General features: G+C 36.9%; 1 protein-coding gene across 2 annotated transcripts in view; it reads right to left on the bottom strand.

Moving 5' to 3' along the window:
* The window catches only part of LOC123310584 (cytosolic carboxypeptidase 2-like), a 799,664-nt gene that overhangs the window by 562,020 nt on the left and 217,142 nt on the right, over window positions 1-20,502 (bottom strand). For both annotated transcript variants that reach the window (XM_044894135.1, XM_044894134.1), the window contains one exon: window positions 8,572-8,801. In XM_044894135.1, the coding sequence (XP_044750070.1) occupies window positions 8,572-8,801 (230 nt within the window). The remainder of the gene's footprint in view (window positions 1-8,571; window positions 8,802-20,502) is intronic.

Below are 20,502 nucleotides of genomic sequence, written 5' to 3'. Positions count from 1 at the left end.
CATAAGTAGATGCCAAGCGGGCCTTAAAATCAACTATGTCACACATATTAGTTCGGAAGCTTGATCTTTCGATCTATTCGTTTTTGTCTGATAGCAGTTCGTAAGACAAACTTACTCCATCAGTGTTTTCATTTAAGTTCTTTTCTATTCTATTCGTTACTAAAATCTTGCTTTTCTGACGACGATAGCGCTCTCAGAGAGTTAGGCGTCATAATTCATCCGACCTCATTTCACCTCAGTACACGTTGTTACGACCTAATCATTGCCGGAATGTTTTTTTTTCTGCTTCAGAGATAGAAAAAATTTGCACCAGTTGACATCTAAGTACTACTATTAGTACTGATGACGGCTAAGAAGCCCGAAACCAATCTGCCTGTTACTCTTTTGATTGATATGATTACACACTACAGCATGCTTCGAAATATAGATTAAACTAGTCCATTTCATTCTAATTATTATTATACTATCACCAATTGGTTTGTATTTAAACTTAAAAATTATTTGTAGAGTAGGTACCCGAATTTTTCCGTTTAGCTTCACCACCTCGTATATATACGAACATAGTCCAGCCGTGGACGTATTGATATATGTTGAAGATATTCAGGTACGTGCATGACTGGACCAACTGATATATGGAACCATGGCTCATGGTCCAGCTATCCACGTACCAACATACAGGCTGTCCCAAAACTAGTGAATCAAACGTCACACCACGATAGAGTAGATCAAATACAATCGAATGATACAAACATTTGTTGAGCGAAAATGTACCGTTTCTGAAAAAACCTAACCTAAAGTTGCCGATTTTCGAACTATTTTTTCAATCACAAGGCCAATTTGTTATTAAAGATAGCGTTTTTCTCCCTTATTATCACCCCTATAGAGGGGGTTTATTCTAGGTAATCAAAATCATGTAGAAAAAACAATTGTTTTAATTTACATTTACTTAGGTTATCGATTAACTACTTAAAATAATTTCAATTAGGGGAGATAACACAATAATCTAAGTTCAATATAATTTAAAATCGATGTACTTTTTCACAAACTGGCCCTGTGATTAAGAAAAATAGTTCGAAAATCGGAAACTTTAGGTATTTTAATTGAATTATGATTATTTTCAAAACGGTACATTTGCGTTGAACATTTATGTTGGTGTCATTCGATAATATTTGGTCTACTCTCTCGTGGTGTGACGTTTGATTCACTAGTTTTGGGACACCCTGTATATCAAACATATTTCGATACGTGAATGGCTGGACCATGCTCTTTATGGAATATATTTGGCACCGAATAGAACTGAAATAGAAGCGTCCTTCAAGGGCCTGTTCCGATATTACTGGCCCGCAATCGAATAACAATAGAACTCAAACGACTGGGCCAATAGGCATCGTCTCTGAAATACTGACAGTACTGTTCAGGAATATCGGAACAGACAGAAATGAGATAACGATGCAACAGAAAAGAATAGAAGTATAGAATTCCTCTTATTATGACTTCAAATGAAAAATATAAAGATCAGAGAATAAAATGGTGAAACATTAGTTTTGAATTACGCTATAAGCTGAAAGCCTAGCTATAGGCTTTCAGCCTATAGCTATATAGCTATATAGCTATATATAGCTATAGCTATAGGCTGAAAGCCTATAACAACAGAAAGAAGGAGGAGCTGTGTAATCAATATATTAACTGAATCAATTAATTCATTGCATGATTAGCCCACTTCATGGTTGCTGAAAAAAATATGTAGGTGTATATTTGTACTTTGACTGCAAAAAACAGGAATTTTTTTTATTCAGCTTAACCACCTCGTATTTATACGGACGTAGTCCAGCCATGGACGTATTGATATATGATGAGGATATACAGATACGTGCATGGCTGGACCAACTGAGAAATGGAACCATGGTGCGTGGTCCAGCTATCCATGTACCCACATATATATAACATATTTCGATCCGTGAATGGCTGGACCATGCTCTTTATGGAATATATTTGGCACCGAACAAAACTGAAATAGAAGCTCTCTTCAAATGAGATAACGAGATAACAGAAAAGAATAGGAAGTATAGAATCCCTCTTATTATGACTTCAAATGAAAAATATAAAGATCAGAGAATATAATGGTGAAACATCACTTTTGAACTACGGAATATTCTGAAAGCCTATAACAACAGGAAGAAGGAGGAGCTGTGGAATCAATTTATGCACTGAATCAATTCATTCACTGCATGTTTAGCCCACTGCATGATTGCAAGAAAAAATATATACGTGTATTATTATTCAAAAAAGAAATGGTGTTGAGAAATATAACCGGTTTGTCGAGTTACTAACACTGTCAGAATTCAAATCAGCAATATTCTAGATCAATTTCTTAGGTGGAAGTAATCAGTTTAAAAATTCATTTTCCGATATTCTTCCAATTAATTATTATTTTGCATGCATTCTCGGCTCTTTTTTATGTAACAGAGTATAATATATGCTCAAAAAAAATCTTCATCATCTGTAATATTTTTTCACGGGCAATCGACATTTTCACCAAAAATACTTCAATAGTCTTATCAAATCAGATACAGAAGACAACGTAAATATAACATCCAAAATATTTTATTTTTAATTCTGGATCTATACATACATTACAATGGTACAGCTATAGAATGTATAGGTATCAGCCAAATCTCTTGGTAGGAGCAGTTAGGAAAACATTTTGATATTACATTAAAAAGGCTGACGGAATTTGATGCTTGCAGAAATAATTTATCCACAAAATTTGTTTTAAGTTCTACCTAATTTATCAACTGAATCGACAATCTACTGAAATTGTTAAAACACAACCTGACAACACTGCAAAATTTGTGAAACTGGGTGGGAGAAAAGAAAGTCCAGCTAAACATGCATAGGCATAAAGAAATCTGATGTGCATAGCTGGACGTCCAGCTATGCACAGAAATGTCCAGCCATCACCGATTGTCAAAATTTTTTGTCCAGCTATGCACGCATTGACATAAATATATATATATATATATATATATATATATATATATATGTCGATAGATTACTAACATCTTCTAGGAAAAATCAGCATAAAAGTGAAATAATCAATAACTGTTGAGTATCTCTTACATTACTCTATGAATGAAGCAATTTTCATGAAGTTTTTGCTCTAGATTATTTACTATGGAGAGTAGAGAGAAGGAGAACGATCGAAGTACTAAAAATGTGTCCCCGAAAACGGGAAACGTAGGATAGGTGTCGCTGCGATTACAGCGGGTATCGATAAGGGGTGGGGATTCAAGCGTCAATTTGAAATGAACAGCCTTCATTTTATTTTAGGTTATGTGTCATCGTGGTTTTTCTGATGATTTTTCAAATACCTTTCTTCAAATCTATATTGAATATGAGTTCTCTGAATTATATGCAATAAAATGCAAGTCGAAATCAATGAAATTCAAAAGAAATCACTGATCAGAAAATTGTACCTACTTTTGTTTATCATTGATTTATCTCAAAAATAGAAGATTTTACGTGAAAGTGGAAGAAGAATGCTCCACAACAAGAGATATAGAGGCTGGAGTACCCCAAGGCTCAGTTCTTGGGCCACTTCTGTACAACATATACATTCACGATATTCCGAAGAATTCAAGAACCATGCTAACGTTATATGCTGACGACACAGGCATAGCAACTCGACACCGCAACCCAGAAGTAATAGAACGAGTTCTACAAGAGACGATTGACGAAACAAATGACTGGTGCATAAAGTGGAAAATCAAGCTCAATGGACAAAAGAGCCAGGCAATATTACTACGGAAGAGAAGACTGCGACCCACAACGAAACTGGATGTTGACGGCGAAGAAATCGACTGGAAAAATGAGGCCAAATATTTAGGAATAACGCTTGACAAAGGACTTACTTGGAAAAGTCATATCAAACAAGCAATCGACAAAACGAAAGCACCGATGAATAGACTCTATCCTCTGATAGGAAGAAGAAGCCACATGTCGAAAGAGACAAATTTGAAGATAATCAAAGCCGTTGCTAGGCATCAACTGACTTATGGATCAGTTGCCTGGGGTTCCGCAGCAAAGAGCCATAGCAAATGAATTCAGGCCACTGAAAACAAGCTGCTACGATGTGAAATATATGCACCTTGGTTGTCAGGAATAGACAGATTTATAGGTACCTGAAATGGGAAACAGGGGCATTCATGAACAGAAAAGCACAGAAATTATTCGAAACAGCGAAAAACCATCCGAATCAAGAACTCAGGAGACTAGTGGACTACCACCCAGAGGAAGAAAAAAGGAGAATGCGAATTTACCGAAGGAGACCAAGAGATCAATTGAAAAGAGATTAAAATAAAAACAGAAACTTATTGGAAAATTCAATAAAGTGTTAATCCAATAGAGGATAAATACATAAATCCCAGCACGATAGTGTGCGAGAAGAAAACCGACTAAGAGATGAGCGGTTTATAGGCAAATGCCCGGAACCAAAATTCAAGAAGCAGTTGAGGGTTTTTAGTGGGTCTCGAGCTCAGGAGAGTGAGAAACCCCACACTTCTTCCCCCTCAGGGGAGGGTGGTTCGTCTGACTTGCAGATTTTCCCCCTGCTACACCATCCGAATCAAGAACTCAGGAGACTAGTGGACTACGACCCAGAGGAAGACTTTTGTCTTCCTCCTTTTGGAGAATGCGAATTTACCGAAGGAAACTGAGAGAACAATTGAAGAGAGATTAAAATAAGAAAAGAAACTTATTGAGGAATCCAATAAAGTGTTATCCAATAGAGGATAAACACATAAATCCCAGCACGATAGTGTGCGAGAAGAAAACCGACTAAGAGATTAACGGATTTCAGGAAAATGCCCGGACCCAATATTCAAGAAGCAGTTAAGGGTTTTTAGTGGGTCTCGAGCTCAGGAAAGTGAGAATCCTCACACTTGTTTCCTCTCAGGAGAGGGTGGTTCGTCTGACTTGCAGATTTTCCCTCTGCCACACCAAAAAAAATCATCTATAATATTTCATTTGGGCTTTTGAGACTAATATCTAGATTTATACCTTCTTCTATTAAATTTCTGTACCTATTTCAGACTATATCTTCATTATGTAATTTTGGTATTGATTTTTTCTGAACGATTGAAGTACTTATGGTGGCTATTAAGGAGGAGTGATCGGAAGACAGATCGTAACTCGGAATAATATCTATATAAGTGTGAGATATACCATTTACTATGAAGAAGTCTAGCAGATTGTGGTTTTGTTTTTGGATCTGTAGGCCAATATGTAGGACTTCCAGTAGATAGGATTAAGTAGATTTCTTTATGTACGAGATTTGCGAATTCTCTGCCTTTAGTTGTTGTTAGTCGAGAACCAAAAAGAGAATGCTTGCTGTTATAATCACCTCCTGCGACAAATTTAGGGCCCAGAGTTTGGAAAAAATCTTTGAAGTTTTTTGATATAATGCCGGGGTGGACAGTATTCTGCAGCAACAGTCAGATCATACGTGTTTGAACTTTTATAACAGTGGATTGTAAATGATCATATTCATATTTTGGTATTTCTGTGTGGTTGATGGTGTTCTTGATTATTATTGCAGTACCAGCATGTGCAGTACGGTCCAGATGATTTGTACAATATGTGGTGTAATTACATAATTCGGACTGGCAGAAATCTACACCTTCAGTATACCTCGGAGAACGTGCCGACATCGATGGTGAGTAGTGATAGACCGGTTTCGTTCTTGTTTGAGCTCGTCAGTGCCACATAACCCAACCCAACGATGCCGACTGAATGAAGCAGAGGACATTTTGTCAAAAGCCAGCAGCGGCATCGAAGTATTAAATAATTCCATGCGACACCTGGCATTCAACGACCTAAGCTTTCTCCTACAAGGCTACTCAAGGGTAGATATCTGCGTACATTTCTCGTCTCCCATCGCAGTGTTCTTCTAACGACTCCAGTCTGGAGTCTGTTGCCGACTAGGGAAGATTGAAATACGTCCGGTCTAAGCGGAAATGCGCAAATACGGCAATAGAAGCAGATTGACGCCATAAGGCGATCGTTTGGTTGGGTTATGTAGCACTGACGAGCTCAAACAAGAGCGAAACCGGTCTGGCACTACTCACCATCGATGTCGGTACGTTCTCCGTGGTATACTGAAGGTGTAGATTTCTGCCAGTCCGAATTATGTAGTTATCTTACATCGCCTTATGGCATCAATCTGCTTCTATTATGTGGTGTAATTTCTTATATTAAAATAAGATTTCTGTTGTTGGCATTGTTTTTCTTGATGAGACTATGATAGAATTCACATCTTTTATAATTTGCTGGGTGGTCCCCCTCGCATAATGCACATTTAGCTGGGCTGTCTCTATTTTTTTTCTTGCAAGCTGTTGTATTATGAGGTCCCCCGCATTTAACACAAACATTTTCCACTTTCCAGCGTCAGCGTTTATCCATGAGAGTCGGACCAGGTGAATATTTTTGAATTTTTGTGATTTAGGGCCGTAACGCAGCGTTTGATGAGTTTGGCTAAAAGAAGATCTGCGCAGAGTTTTAACTGCGGGATTGTCTTTGCATTTTTTGTGGTGATAGTTTCGATTTGGAAGAGAGAAGTCCCACGTGGGTGTTCCCATTTGTGTCTGTTGTTTTTATGTGCGCCATATGCTTACGGAGATGCATCTGAGAAATCATGTATTTCCAGGGTTGACCAGGCCTTAGGTGAATCCAGCGTTGAACTTGAATTGCTTCTAATTTTGGAAGCTCGCTTCTGAAGTTTTTCCAGGTGTTCCTGATGTGCTCTGGTGGTGGTTCATCCCATGATGTGTTGGTTTTCCATATTTCTTGCATTAACAGTTTCGCCTGTATGATGACTGAAGATAATAATCCGAAAGGATCGAAGATTGTGGCGATTTCTGATAGGATCTTTTTTTTGTTAACTGATGTTTAACGGAGTTTCGTTTTATTTTTTTCGTACTGAAAATTATCTTCTCAGGATTGGAGAATGAAAAATTTGGTGAACGGTGTCGACGAAAATATTTTGTTGGCATATTTTGAAGATTTGGTATGTTGCTGTGATTCTTGTTATTTTTGATGTAACACTAATTTATTCGATCCCCAGTCGCAGAAATATTCACCAAATACACTATGGCCAAAATTATCAATGCTAAGATCGATGTTGCATTTGAAGGAAAAGACTGAAGTTTTCGAGAAATGGGAGCATTCGGAAAGAACAGAAATACAGGATACGTTCCAAAAAAATCAGAAGTTTGGCCCCGGGAGCAGATCGAAAAATTCTTAAGAGAAGCTCCAAATGACGTTTTTCTGATGCATACGGTAAGAATTTCATTTTGATTTCCTCTGTTGAATAGATTTTTACATCCGCAATTTTGAAGGTCGCTTTTTATAAAAATTTTTGGTTTGGTGCCTGCAGAACCAACGATTTGGTGAATATGCTATCTTTCGATATCGAAGATCGTGGGTCTGTGATCGTGATTAACGTATCAGAGACGAAAAATGATATGAATAGGAAATTTACAATAATAATTGATGAAGAAGATGTGGGTACTGCTTGTTTGGTGAGAGAATATTCGGCATGGCATCCAAAAGGTGTTTTTAGGTTCTTCTTGGGTTATCGAAATAAGAAGTGTACCCTTCAGCCTGTCAGCAAAAACACCTTTGGAAAGATTCCGAGTAAGGTTGCTGAATGGTTGGGTTTAGATAATTAGATAACCCGAAAGCGTATACAGGTCATTGTGGAAGACGAACATCCGCGACTTTGGATGCCGATGCGGGAGCCTCAATGACTACCCTGAAGAGACACGGTGGCTGGAAAAGTTCGTCTGTTGCGGAAGGCTATCTGGCTGACAGTTTGTTTCCGAAAAATAAAGTAGCGAAGATGATAGCTCGTGTGGAAGAAGAGCCATCTGCAGCATCTGTTACGGTTCCTGGAGTGTCGATGATGGCAGCTACAGCTACAGCTGAACGGAATGTTCTTAAGAAAACGGCAGTCTAATCGACGAATTGCGAACAAGATATTTCATCTTTTGTATCTGCTTCCAGTACCTTCAGTGGAAATTTTAATAATTGCCATTTTCATTTTGTTCTCCAATAAAGAAATGAAGCATTCTTTTAGTGAAATATTGATACGATTTCATATTGTCTCAAATATGAAATGATATTTCATATCTCTCTCGTGAAATATAGGTGTGTTGTGACATATGGTATCTATTTTTTGGTTATATCGTTGTCTCAAAGCACCTGAATACTCTATCCTGAATCGTTTTCTGAGATCTGAACTAAACTTTTTTCTATATCTGATATCCGATTCAGACTTTCCTATGTATATCCTATTGAATCGAGTACCATTAGACGTCGATTTATTTAATCCTGCAGGTCGCCTTTTTTGGGAGATGGCTTGACTCAAAAAAAAACATAAATTACAACAGTTATCTTACACGCCCATATTTTCATTTTTCGGTAGAAATTTGAATTCAAACTGATTAATTATTTGAAAAATATTAGACTATAAGAGTAGATCATATTCATGGTAAGGTAATCGCATAATCTTACCGATATAAGAAATTTTTCTTCATGTTTGTAACTCGGAAATAAAACCATTGCATAAAACGGTTGGTATACAGGTCTGATCTCAAGTGTAGCTCATAGTAGTTTGGTGTCAGACGAATAGCTCTTGCCAAATTTCCTGATTCAAATCTGGACTCGAACTTGAGTGAATTTTCCTCCGGGCATATATTTGTCGATAAAAGATATTTGCTGCCACCAACGCTAGATCGGCTGAACTGAAAGCAAAGAGCATTAGACACAAACTGCTAGACGAATATTAATTTCGAATAATCTATACTTCTCAAAATGGAACAGGATACATGTAAAGATATACATAAATGAAATTAATTTTCAAAATACTCATGAGCTCGAAAACATTTCCGGATTTAATTTGACCTCGTGCGGTATCCGGTACGAAAATTCCACACATGTGATTTTTAACCAATCAGAACGAGTATTTCTGACAGGTCACCATCGCAACGGATGAATTTTAGTGTATATTTTTGCTCATGGGTACCCAAAAACGAATTATACTGAAAATTTTTTGACGTTCATAATGAAAGAAAAATTTTTTTTGACAACCTAATATTTTTTTGTTCACATGATAATTTGGATTCAATTCAACTACAAGCTTAGACGTTTTCTGAATTCTTTGGACCATTATTATTGATGTTTATATTAAAAACTCAATTATTGTATACTATGGCAGGTTGATTGGATGTTGCTTGTTCTTGATTTAGAGATTCTTGGATTGTCTTTGCAGAGAAGCAGACCTCATTGCGTCAATTATATCCTTAAGATGGCCCGAGTCAATTTGCAGATATAATTTTATGGAATGACCTCTCTGTTATTTAAATTAATAGCTGTTCTCCAATTCCTGTTTTCGCTTAAGTTGAAAAAGCAGTGGCTCTCGCAGAATGATTTGTTACATCGGACATCGGTACCAGGAAGATATTGTATTTTGTCCAACCAGGCTGTTCTTGTACCAGCCTTTAAAATTGGGATTCTGTCAGTTCGGATTTGGAGTTACGAGTAAACGATTCGTCCTTATCGCCCTCTAACTCCAGAACGCTTGAGAGTATGAAAAATTCCTTCAGACAAAAGTTGTGTAGAATTTTATTATCTACAACTTTCATAATGAATACAACTAGATTAGAGGTACAGGAAGAGGAATATTGGAAAAAAAGCATTTTATCATCTTCAAAGTGTCAAATTAAGCAAACCCCCGATTAGTGTCAGATTATGAAAATCTGATTTTTTTACATTTTCAAGGGACCGCTGTGACCTTGCGTCACGTCCAAATTGTCAGTTCCTTGAAAAGTAGGTTCCTTTGGTTCCAATTATTATATCCTCCAAAAATCTGACACGCTGTAAAAAAAAATTTATACCATTTTCAACTCTTCATAACTGATTATGAATTCATGCTTATCTGACAGTTTGCGCGGTGGGACTGGCCGTACGGAAGAGTTGAAAATGGTGGAAATTTTTTTTTACAGCGTGTCATATTTTTGGAGGATATATTAATTGGAACCAAAGGAAGCTACTTTTCAAGGGACTGACAATTTGGACGTGACGCAAGGTCACAGCGGTCCCTTGAAAATGTAAAAAAATGATCGTTATTTGTGTAACTATGTGTCTCTGAAGACACATAGGGCATATACAGTATCTGACACGCTCGAGTATGTACACCTGATTTTTTTTACATCTTTGAGACCCTGCAGACGCTATCCCCACCGCTTAAAGTACATACATCATAAAACCTTTTTTTTTCTTTCTACCATCTAATCTTCAAAATTCACTAGGTCTCCACGACGATCGAGTAAAAACCGATTTAGCGGCTCTCCAACTATAGTTGAGGGAAGATATAAACTGAAATGGTTTATTGAACCACAAACCCCTTCTGCACTTCAAGAAATATGTGAAGATCCAACTCCAGGCATACGAGGAATTTTTCCAAAGTTCTAGAATTTTGCTTTAATTTTTATAATTTTGTCAATTTTTGTCTATATCACAATGTGAATTGTATGTCTTCAACATAGAATATTTTTTTGCATATCAATGGAAATTCAACCTGGAAGGATTCTCTGCATCTTCTGCAGGAGCAAATCGATTATTATAATTTTTTAATTGATTTTGTTCCAGAGACTGAAGACATTCATATCAACCTGTTGAGTGAACGCATAGCCATTCAATATTCAATAAATGATAACAGGAATTTGGACTGATTGGAAAAGTGTATATATTGATGTTACCTAGCTCATTTAAAAACTTGACCAACGTTTCAGACACTATTTGTCTTTTATCAAGGTTACAATGATGCGAATTCATAAATCATACATCCAGAAGAACAGAACTGACACTCAGCTCGTTTTAATAATTCTCTTGCGAATGAATCTTTTTTTCGAAGTTGGATCAAAAAGTTTTGTTATTGTATCTATCAAATTATTAGTTTATTTCATCCATAGATTAAATAGATGGAACATAAGCTATTTTCCAGACTGTTCATTTTTCCAATAATTCCCACTCCATGCAACCACCAATGAAATGAATTTCCGCTTGTTTTCCCCTCCTGATCGCTTCAAAATTTTTAAGACGGCGTGTGTATTTGTAATTGTCAAAATATTATTTCAATCATTCACGTCGTAATATTTTGGAAAATATGCAACGATGTGCCGTAAAAAAGTGTGTTTGAAATAAAAGTGCATTTATACATGGAAGAGGAAAGCGATTCACTTATTCCGGTAAGTTTTTGATATTTTATTCTTGTTTGAGTACACGACTTTATGAAATCAGGGGAGGGAGTTAGGGGACGCCAGGGTCGAATTCTGTTTGAATGCGATCTAATGATTTGTGCTTACATTGAAATGTTGAGTTTGTACATTAAAATAATTGATTTAAATTTTAGCTTTCCAAGAAATAAAACCAGACGACCAGACCAGACTGGGTCTTGAAAACAATTTACACTTCTCTTGTAGTTTATACTCCAGACTTCAGTATAATGAGAGAAATCGACTTTTACTGTTAATTTGAAAAAGATGCCATCCCGAGTGAGGTAAGATAGATATTACCACTTTTTTAACTCGCTTTCTTGTCTGAATATCACTTTGTTTGGAATTTTGCAAGTGATTTCTGACAACTTCTAATTTTGAGGTGAACTTGAAATTTGTTGGATTCTCTTTCTCCTATAATAAATCACGCTTTTTATATAAACATCCTTCCTGGTTTCAAGATGAACAGAAGAACGAGATTTTAATTGCTTTAACAATACTTTATTTATAACCAATACTGTGCCTGTCATCAGTACTGGAGTTTCTGAAGGAAATGGAAGGAAAATGGGATTAAAATCATCAAACATGAATGCCAGTTAAGTATTTGCAGAAATGAAAGTGTGTTGTAGTTCAAGAATAAAACAAGTAAGATACATATCCATCCAGGGTGGTACAAAAAATTCTCTAAACTACTATGGTTAATAGAACTCGTCTTAGGAATGAAAATCCATAAAAATGAGTAAAGGTCATGTTTTGAGGCACACGGCGTTGAACATTTTTTGATAATCAAAAAAGTTTTCTTCATTTGTAAAATGTATTTCAATGGCAATGTAAAAATTATGCTACTACTGTAATTATGAACACAATATTATGACCATTCAATAATGGAGCTCGAATATTCCCATTATTTTTATGAGTTATTGAATGAAAATGTCTGTTATCAGAATATTTCGAAGTGAAATTTCAGTTGAAAAATGTTTTCAGGAATAAACGCGGAGAACAGAAATTGAAAAACAGCTAAATGAAGTCGAAACCGATTTAAGACGACGAGTGAGTCGTCAGTACTTCAAGAAATAATTTGCTACCCTACAAGCCGTTGTCTATTCATTGGGAGGAAAAATTGAAGATGAAAGCTTGAAAAGCCGAGGCAAATACCTTATGAAAAATTTCTTTGAAGACAGCTGCATGCATAAAAAACATAAATATGGCAATGACCTCAAACAATTTGCTTTAAAGTAACATTATTATTCAGTTAAAGTTTACAGTTTCGTTAAAATTGCTCTTAATTGTGATACACTTCAACACCCAAAAGCACATTTGTGGTGGTATGAAAATTTGAAGGGGGAAGCAGGTTGTTGAAGTATTTGAGTTGCTGAAAATGAAAGTTTAAAACACTGCTTATTAGTTGATATGCAATATAACTTAATTGAATTTATAACTGCCCATAAAAGAAAAAAAATGATTCTTTATCACGAATTTAGGGATTCTTTCATGGGTAACTCTATGCAATAAGGAATCATTTCTTTTTGATTTCACAATCATTGGTAGATGTTTATAGTATAACATTACTTTTTCATTCCGCCTAATCTATTCAAAAGACTTGAGAATTTCTTCAATGAACAAACTCTTTCAGATTCTCATTATACAAATTCCATAAAATTCAGCTGCTTCCACTCCTATTGATCTGACAATTAACCATCGTGAAGGGAATTAATTTGATGAAAGTAATTTTTAGTTTTTAGTATATACTTAGTGAATAAAATTTCAAATAATCTGTATGTAGGTTAGGGTCATATTGACCATTAGTGTATGGTAACATTGTTTTCAAAATAAATTATTTTTCACACAAGGTGTTTTGGTATTACTAGTTCTATATCCCTTTGAATAGTTGTCATAAAAAAAAAATACTCGAAATCTTTGCATTAAAACATACTTATTTTCCATTCGATATAAAATTATTGCCGACTATCTGAATTATTCAGTGCAAGTAGTTCTGAATCAGCCCCTGTCCAGTTCCCCCACCCAAAGAATCCAAATTCATATTTATGGCAGTATTTTGTGAATGCGTTTTTGTCGAAATGCTCTATCTCCTGTTTTATTAATCTATAATTTCATCTTATTTATGTTGGTAAGTCAGTGAATCTGTTCCTTCATAACAAATGGCACCGTCAGAAACACTAATTCGGCGCAGAACTCCCCACTCCATAGAGATATAACGACATGTAATGCCCTTTGTGTGAACGTTGATATTTTTCAAGATCCATTGGTAAGGTTGAAGAAAGCTGTCAGTACCAACCTTGAGACCTCATATCGATAATTTTATCCCGAGTCATTCGCTTGACAAGAGAAGACGTGTTACAGTGCTTCTAGTGCTATAAAAGAGAAAGCGGACGAGAAAGTCGAAGTGTCACAGTGCCGTAAAAGTGAAAGCGGAGGTGAAAGTGCCCACTAACAAAGCTACGGAATATTTGATTCCGTCTGTGAAGTTTGTGTAGGTTCTATATTTGTTATCGGAATTTTAATTCGTTAAAATTTCCAAAGTTGGTGTTCATCCTAAGTGTCCAGAGGATTTTTTTTTCTCGTTGGTACTGCAGAAAACATCAGGTGAGCTTATTTTTCGTATTTTTCCTTCTGATTTTTCTCATAGCGTAGAGAATTTTTGATGAGTCGTTTTGTTTTTATGCATGAGATACATTTTTCTTTTTTGTCTTGAAAAATTTTATTTCCAATTTCTTTGAGTAGCAAAGTAATTATTAATTAGATTTTAAAATGTCTGACCATTCGGACTGCGATTCCGTAATGGAAGAAGACGCGCCAGAAATCGCTAATGTCGTGTCCGAACACGATATTTTGAGAGAGGAGAACGCAAGTTTGAAAGCGAGGGTGAATGAGCTAGATAGATGTGTATCTAGCTTAGTTGCTGAGATTAAAAATCTCAGGGAGAGGCTCGAGTTGCAGGAGGGAAATAAGGAAAGTCCTTACTCCAAAGCACTCAAAAAGAACTTTATTTTGAAAAATGTCCAAGAAGTGACCTTACCGGTTCAAAAACAGAAGATGGAGGTGGTCAAAACCCCTCAAAACAAAATTTCCCCACCCGCCAAAAGAGTGAGAAAGGATAGCTACTCGTCCAATGGAGACTCAAACAAAAAAAGAGTCTTGGAAACCCCAGCCCAAGAGAAAACCACTCCAGTGGAGAGAAAAGAAAAAATCCCCCCAGTTACCCTGAGAGGTACGTCCTAATGGACGTCAATTTCCAACGCGTTAATGCGAAACGGCATTAATTACAGCAGAGCGACAACTGTGAAGGACGGAATTAGGGTCGTCCCACAAACCCCACAAGATCATCGAAGGATGACTGAATTCCTCCACAAAATCAACAGAGAGTTTTACACTCTCCAACGAGAGGAGGAAAAGAAAATTTACGCGGTAGTGAGATACCTACCGCTGGATGCAGATATCCCGACGATCCTTGACAACCTCAAGGATCAAGGGATCGTCGATGCTGAGGTCATAAGGATGATCTCAAATATAACAAAAAAGCCGATGCCCTTATTGCTGGTTAAAACCCAGAATAAGGGTATTTTCGAGGTGAGAAGGCTCTACAACATGAACTGTGTTGTTGAACCTAAGAGAAGGACGACCGGGCCTGGACAATGTTATCGCTGTCAGCGATATGGACATGCCCAAAGTAAGTGCACTTTTCCATGGAGGTGCGAGAAATGCTCCGGTTATCACAGCTCCAAGGAGTGTACGCTTACCAGGGAGAACGAGGAGCGAAATGCTTCTTGTGTTCTCTGTGGAGAGCAAGGACATCCAGCCAGCTACAAGGGATGTAGCGAATGGAAATTGGTCACTAAAAAGGCCAAGAGATCGCCAAGACCAAACCAAACCAGCTCGAGGCCAACACAAAATACTCCGAAGCCAGCCCAAAACTCTTCGGAAGTGAAGAAACCCCAGGAAACTGCAACCAAAGCAGTAAAAGAGACGAAGAAACCAGAGAAAAAGACGGAAAAGGCAAAAACCGTCAAAAAAGCCGAAACCAGAAAAGGAATTTCTTGAATCACTGAGGAACTGGATAAGTTCACGAAAAACCTCCTCAGCACGATGATGCAGAATCTGGAGACAGAGATTGAGAAGAAGATGCAGCAAATTATTAAGAATATTTAATGGCTGATACGACGATAAAGAACAATCTCATAATCGTCTCTTGGAACTTCGAAGGATTGAGAGCCCGCAGACCAGAATTCGAAGAACTGATTGAAGAGAAGAGACCGGATGTCATAGCTCTCCAAGAAACAAGACTTAACCCCAACGTTCGGATAGCATTTCCCAATTACGATATCTACAGAAATGATAGACCTAACAGCACAGGTGGCGTTGCTATACTGGCTAGAAGGAATATGGATCACCATTTCGACCAAATATTCAATGGACAAGAAGTAGAAACAATATCGATTATTGTGAATACCAATCGAGGACAAGTGAAGATTATTTCGACTTATAAATCACCGGATAAGGACATGCTGGAAGAGGATCTAAAAATGCTACTAGAAGGAAGACTGCAAATCGCAGGAATGGAACAGTAGGGTGGAAAATACCAACGGGAGAAGACTGAAGATTTATGCTGAAAAACTTAATGCAGTTGTGATAGGACCTGATATACCGACCTACATAACAAGAGTAAATGGACTACCCGATGTACTAGACATTGTCGTAATGAAAGACATCACTGAAGAAATCAGCATAGATACAATAGAAGACGGAACTTCAGACCACAATCTCATAGAATTCATAGTGGGACATGGCCCAAGAAACGAAGAAGAGACACAAACCAAGGATCGCACAGACTGGGAGAAATATAAGAATTTACTTCAGGGGAAAATCACGGAAATTCCCCAAATAAACACCCGGGATGAATTAGATGAAGCAGTTGAAAAATTGGAAAATCAAAGAAAAGAAGCCTATGAAGAAAGCACCAAGAGAATAAGGAAACCAATTCCGAAACATTCACATGGAGATACGCCAAGGGATATAAAGGAACTTATAAAAAAGAACAGAAGACTAAGGAAAATCTACAGAACAACAAAAAAAGAAGAAGACAAGAAGAAACTGAATAAGCATAGTCAGATATTGAAAAATGCTTTAACAGAACTGCGTAATAATAGATGGCACCAGAGATTAAGGGAACTGAATACAATAGATCATTCGGCTTGGAAAATGCAAAGACGCTTACGACGAGAACAGACAGTTATACCTCCACTGCATGGAGCAAACGGAATGGTATATACGAGACTTGAAAAAGCCGAAGCACTTGCCGACTCAATTGAGAGAGAAGCCAGAATAAATTACAGAAATGATGATGACAATGAAGATCTAGAAGAAGGAGTGGAGGCAAACGAAGAACTGATGATGGAACCACCGGAAACCGAAATCATTCCAAAACCGGCCTCACCAACAGAAATCAAAGAGATAATAATGAAACTGAAAAACCGGAAAGCACCGGGAGAAAATAGGATAACGAATTATATGTTGAAGAAATTGCCTAGAAAAGGAATAGCAGCCTTGACGAATATAACAAACGGAGTGATGAGGACCGAATACTACCCAAAGAGATGGAAAACTGCAGAAATTATAGTTTTCAACAAGCCTCGAAAGGAACGGAAATTTCCTCAAAATTATAGACCAATCAGCCTACTATCAGCACTAGGAAAAGTCGTCGAGAGGGTTATCGCCAAAAGGCTGAATGAGGAAACAGAAATGTTGAAGGTAATTCCACCCGAACAATTTGGATTTCGACGAGCACACTCGACTGAACTCCAATTACTACGGCTCATAGAATACGTCACCGAAGGAATGCAGACCAAACAGGCCACAGGATTAGTTCTGATGGATATCGAGAGAGCTTTTGATAGAGTATGGCACGAAGGCCTAATCTACAAGATGAAAAAGGCAGGATATTCGACCAAGCTATGCAAGATTATAAGGAACTATCTGAGGAATAGAAACTTTTATGTGAAGATAGATGGAGCAACCTCTCAAACCAGACAATTGGAAGCGGGAGTGCCTCAAGGATCGGTACTTGGACCTCTGCTTTACGTAATATACGTTTATGATATCCCGAAGAATGCTAAAAATATGCTCACCTTGTACGCAGATGACACAGGAATAGCGTTCAGACATCGACGCCCAGAGATCATACACCGGAGACTGCAGGAAGCCATAGATGAATTACTCAAATGGTGCATCAAATGGAAAATCCAAATCAATGGAAGAAAGACTCAAGCAATATTACTGCAAAAGAGAAGATTGAGGATGGAAGAAAACCTTGAAGTTGATGGAGAAGAGGTTGAATGGAAAAATGAAGCAAAATACCTAGGAGTGACGCTTGACAGAAGACTTACATGGAAAAACCACATCAAATGTGCTGTTGATAAAACAAAAGCCGCAATGAGTAAACTTTATCCACTCATAGGCAGAAGAAGTCATATGAATAAGAACATCAAGTTGACGCTGATTAAAACTATTGCGCGACCACAACTCACATATGGATCGGCGGCATGGGGCTTCGCAGCCAAGACCCACATCAAGAGAATACAGGCCACTGAGAATAAACTCCTTAGAATGGCGATGGACGTACTCTGGTTTGTTAGGAACAAACAAATCTACCAGGACTTGGAATGGGAACCAGATACAGAATTTATGAAGAGAAAGGCGGAAAGGATATTCGACAAAGCCAAACAACATCCAAATGAGGAACTACGAAGATTAGTCGACTACGATCCAACGGAAGAAGCTAGAAGGTCAAGAACCTACCACCGAAGAACGAGAGATCAGTTAAGGATTTAAATGTAACCAAAGAAGAGCTTAACCTATAAAAGCTATAGGCAGCATACAACTATCAACACGACTATGATCGTGTGAGAGTCCAGAAACCATAAGAGTCAACTGGTTAATAGGCAAAATGCCCGGAACCTATGAAGCAGTTAAGGGTTTTTAGTGGGTCTCGAGCTCAGAGAGTGAGAATCCCCACACTGTTCCCCCTCAGCAGAGGGTGTGTTCGTCTGTTTTGCAGATTTTCCCCCTGCTACACCAAAAAAAAAAAAAAAGATAATTTTATGATTTAATGTAAGCCTGTTTTGTTCATTTTTTTCGGGTTGGTATTTTATTTTATTTTTTTATGTTATTTTTGCCTTAGATGGTAGGTTTTTGTTATTTTGTGCATGTATGATTTAGGAATTGCCTCTTGTTTGAAATGGTTTGTATATATGTGAATACTGTTTCTGGGCGAATGCCTGTATGTATTCCAATGTGAAATAAATAAATAAATAAATAAATAAATGGTCTTGGCAGTTACAACTCATCAAAATCCACTAAACATGACAACTTAAAAATATCAAAAGTCAAGAAATTATAAAATTAGATCAAAGTCAGGAGTTAAAATAATATAAGCTACAAACCGCCAGTCAAAGTATTACGGAATCAAAATGGCAAAGCAATCACAGTATAATTTAAATATATTTCCCCCTGAGGTAGCCCTACCACTCTGTATTATCGAGCTGTTATATATCACTTCAAGATGTGTCTTCTCTGAAGTCACCGATAAACAGTAATTTACGATTCTGCAGACTCACCAAATACTTCTTCCAGACGCTGTATAGTTTCCCATACTTATACATCTACTTTTCACAAAAATAAAATCTTACCTTGAGATTTTGCTGACACTTTCATGGTTACAAAAACAGCTCTATGAAAACGCGTTTATATCAGTCAAACAACTGAATAATCAGAATGTATTGAATGATCCTAGTATATATCTATTGTGATTAGTGCAATATTATTCAGTTGTATTTTGATGTATTGTATTGGGTGTGAAGGATCGATTGAAACAAGAACACTCTTCGCTTCTGAGGTGACGTTTCGCTCTTATCCAAAAGCGCTGAAGCCCTGAATATCCTTTTAAATGAAAGCGAAACATAAGCTTAGAAGCAGAGTGTTCTTGTTTCAATCGATCCTTCCCACCCAAAGAAATCATCACAATACAACTGAATAATATTGCACTTGATAACTGCATAAACATGTCAAAACTTGTCTAGTACCACTAAAATTGCCTGTAATAGAGTAAGATCCCAGAGCGACCAGACATAACTTATTTTCACACAAATGAAACTTTAGGATCTCAGTAGATTCTCATGTGCTTTGAATACCTGCGAACTTGTGTAACTTGCCTTGTGACACCTGGGCAGATACCAGGTGGCAAAGGTGACTGAAAATAAGTGTTACCTAACTTATTTTCACATGGCTGATTTTTATATATGTTTTAAAGAATATCATTCTGAAGTTATATTATAAGTGCCAGACACTTCCCATGGGCCAAAACTCTTGCCAGACACTTTGAAGATGCACAAAAAATAAATGAACTTTACTTATTTTCACATGTATGATGTTATAAAATATGACATGAAGTATAGGTGAATCCCTTCACTCCATCCACTTCAACTGCTGAGCTTTTCTTTGTTAAACAATCTTCAAGTGGTAATAGTAGAAGTGAATAAAATGAGAGTTGTAGTACAATTATTTTTGTGTCAAAATTCTTAGTGTACTGAATTGATCCTACTCTTCGTCCTCCTACCTTGGCTGAAATGTATGTTGAACACAAATTTTGCAAAATTTTTAATGTCCATCGAGAATATAATACTTGATTATTGAAGGCCTTCAGGGAAAACGAACATGTATTTTATTAAATTTTAATGAAACTTCCAATTTTATATAGGAAATAGTTTGATTTCGGATTCTCTAAACGTCTCTTCTTCCTTGTAAAATCTGCCAAAAATCAAATAATCGAAAGAAAATTCTTTCAATCCGAATATTACAACCCAACTATGGAGCTATACTTCAATGGCATATTTTATAACATCATACATGTGAAAATAAGTAAAGTTCATTCATTTTTTGTGCATCTTCAAAGCGTCTGGCAAGAGTTTTGGCCCATGGGAAGTGTCTGGCACTTATAATATAACTTCAGAATAATATTCTTTAAAACATATATAAAAATCAGCCATGTGAAAATAAGTAAAGTTCATATATTGTTTGTGCATCTTCAAAGTGTCTGGCAAGAGTTTTGGCCCATGGGATGTGTCATGCACTTATAATATAACTTCAGAATGATATT

This window comes from Coccinella septempunctata, chromosome 3, assembly GCF_907165205.1.
Source record: "Coccinella septempunctata chromosome 3, icCocSept1.1, whole genome shotgun sequence".
NCBI classification, from domain to species: domain Eukaryota; kingdom Metazoa; phylum Arthropoda; class Insecta; order Coleoptera; family Coccinellidae; genus Coccinella; species Coccinella septempunctata.
Note: the sequence above shows the minus strand (reverse complement) of the source record. Positions and strands in the feature narration are given on the sequence as shown.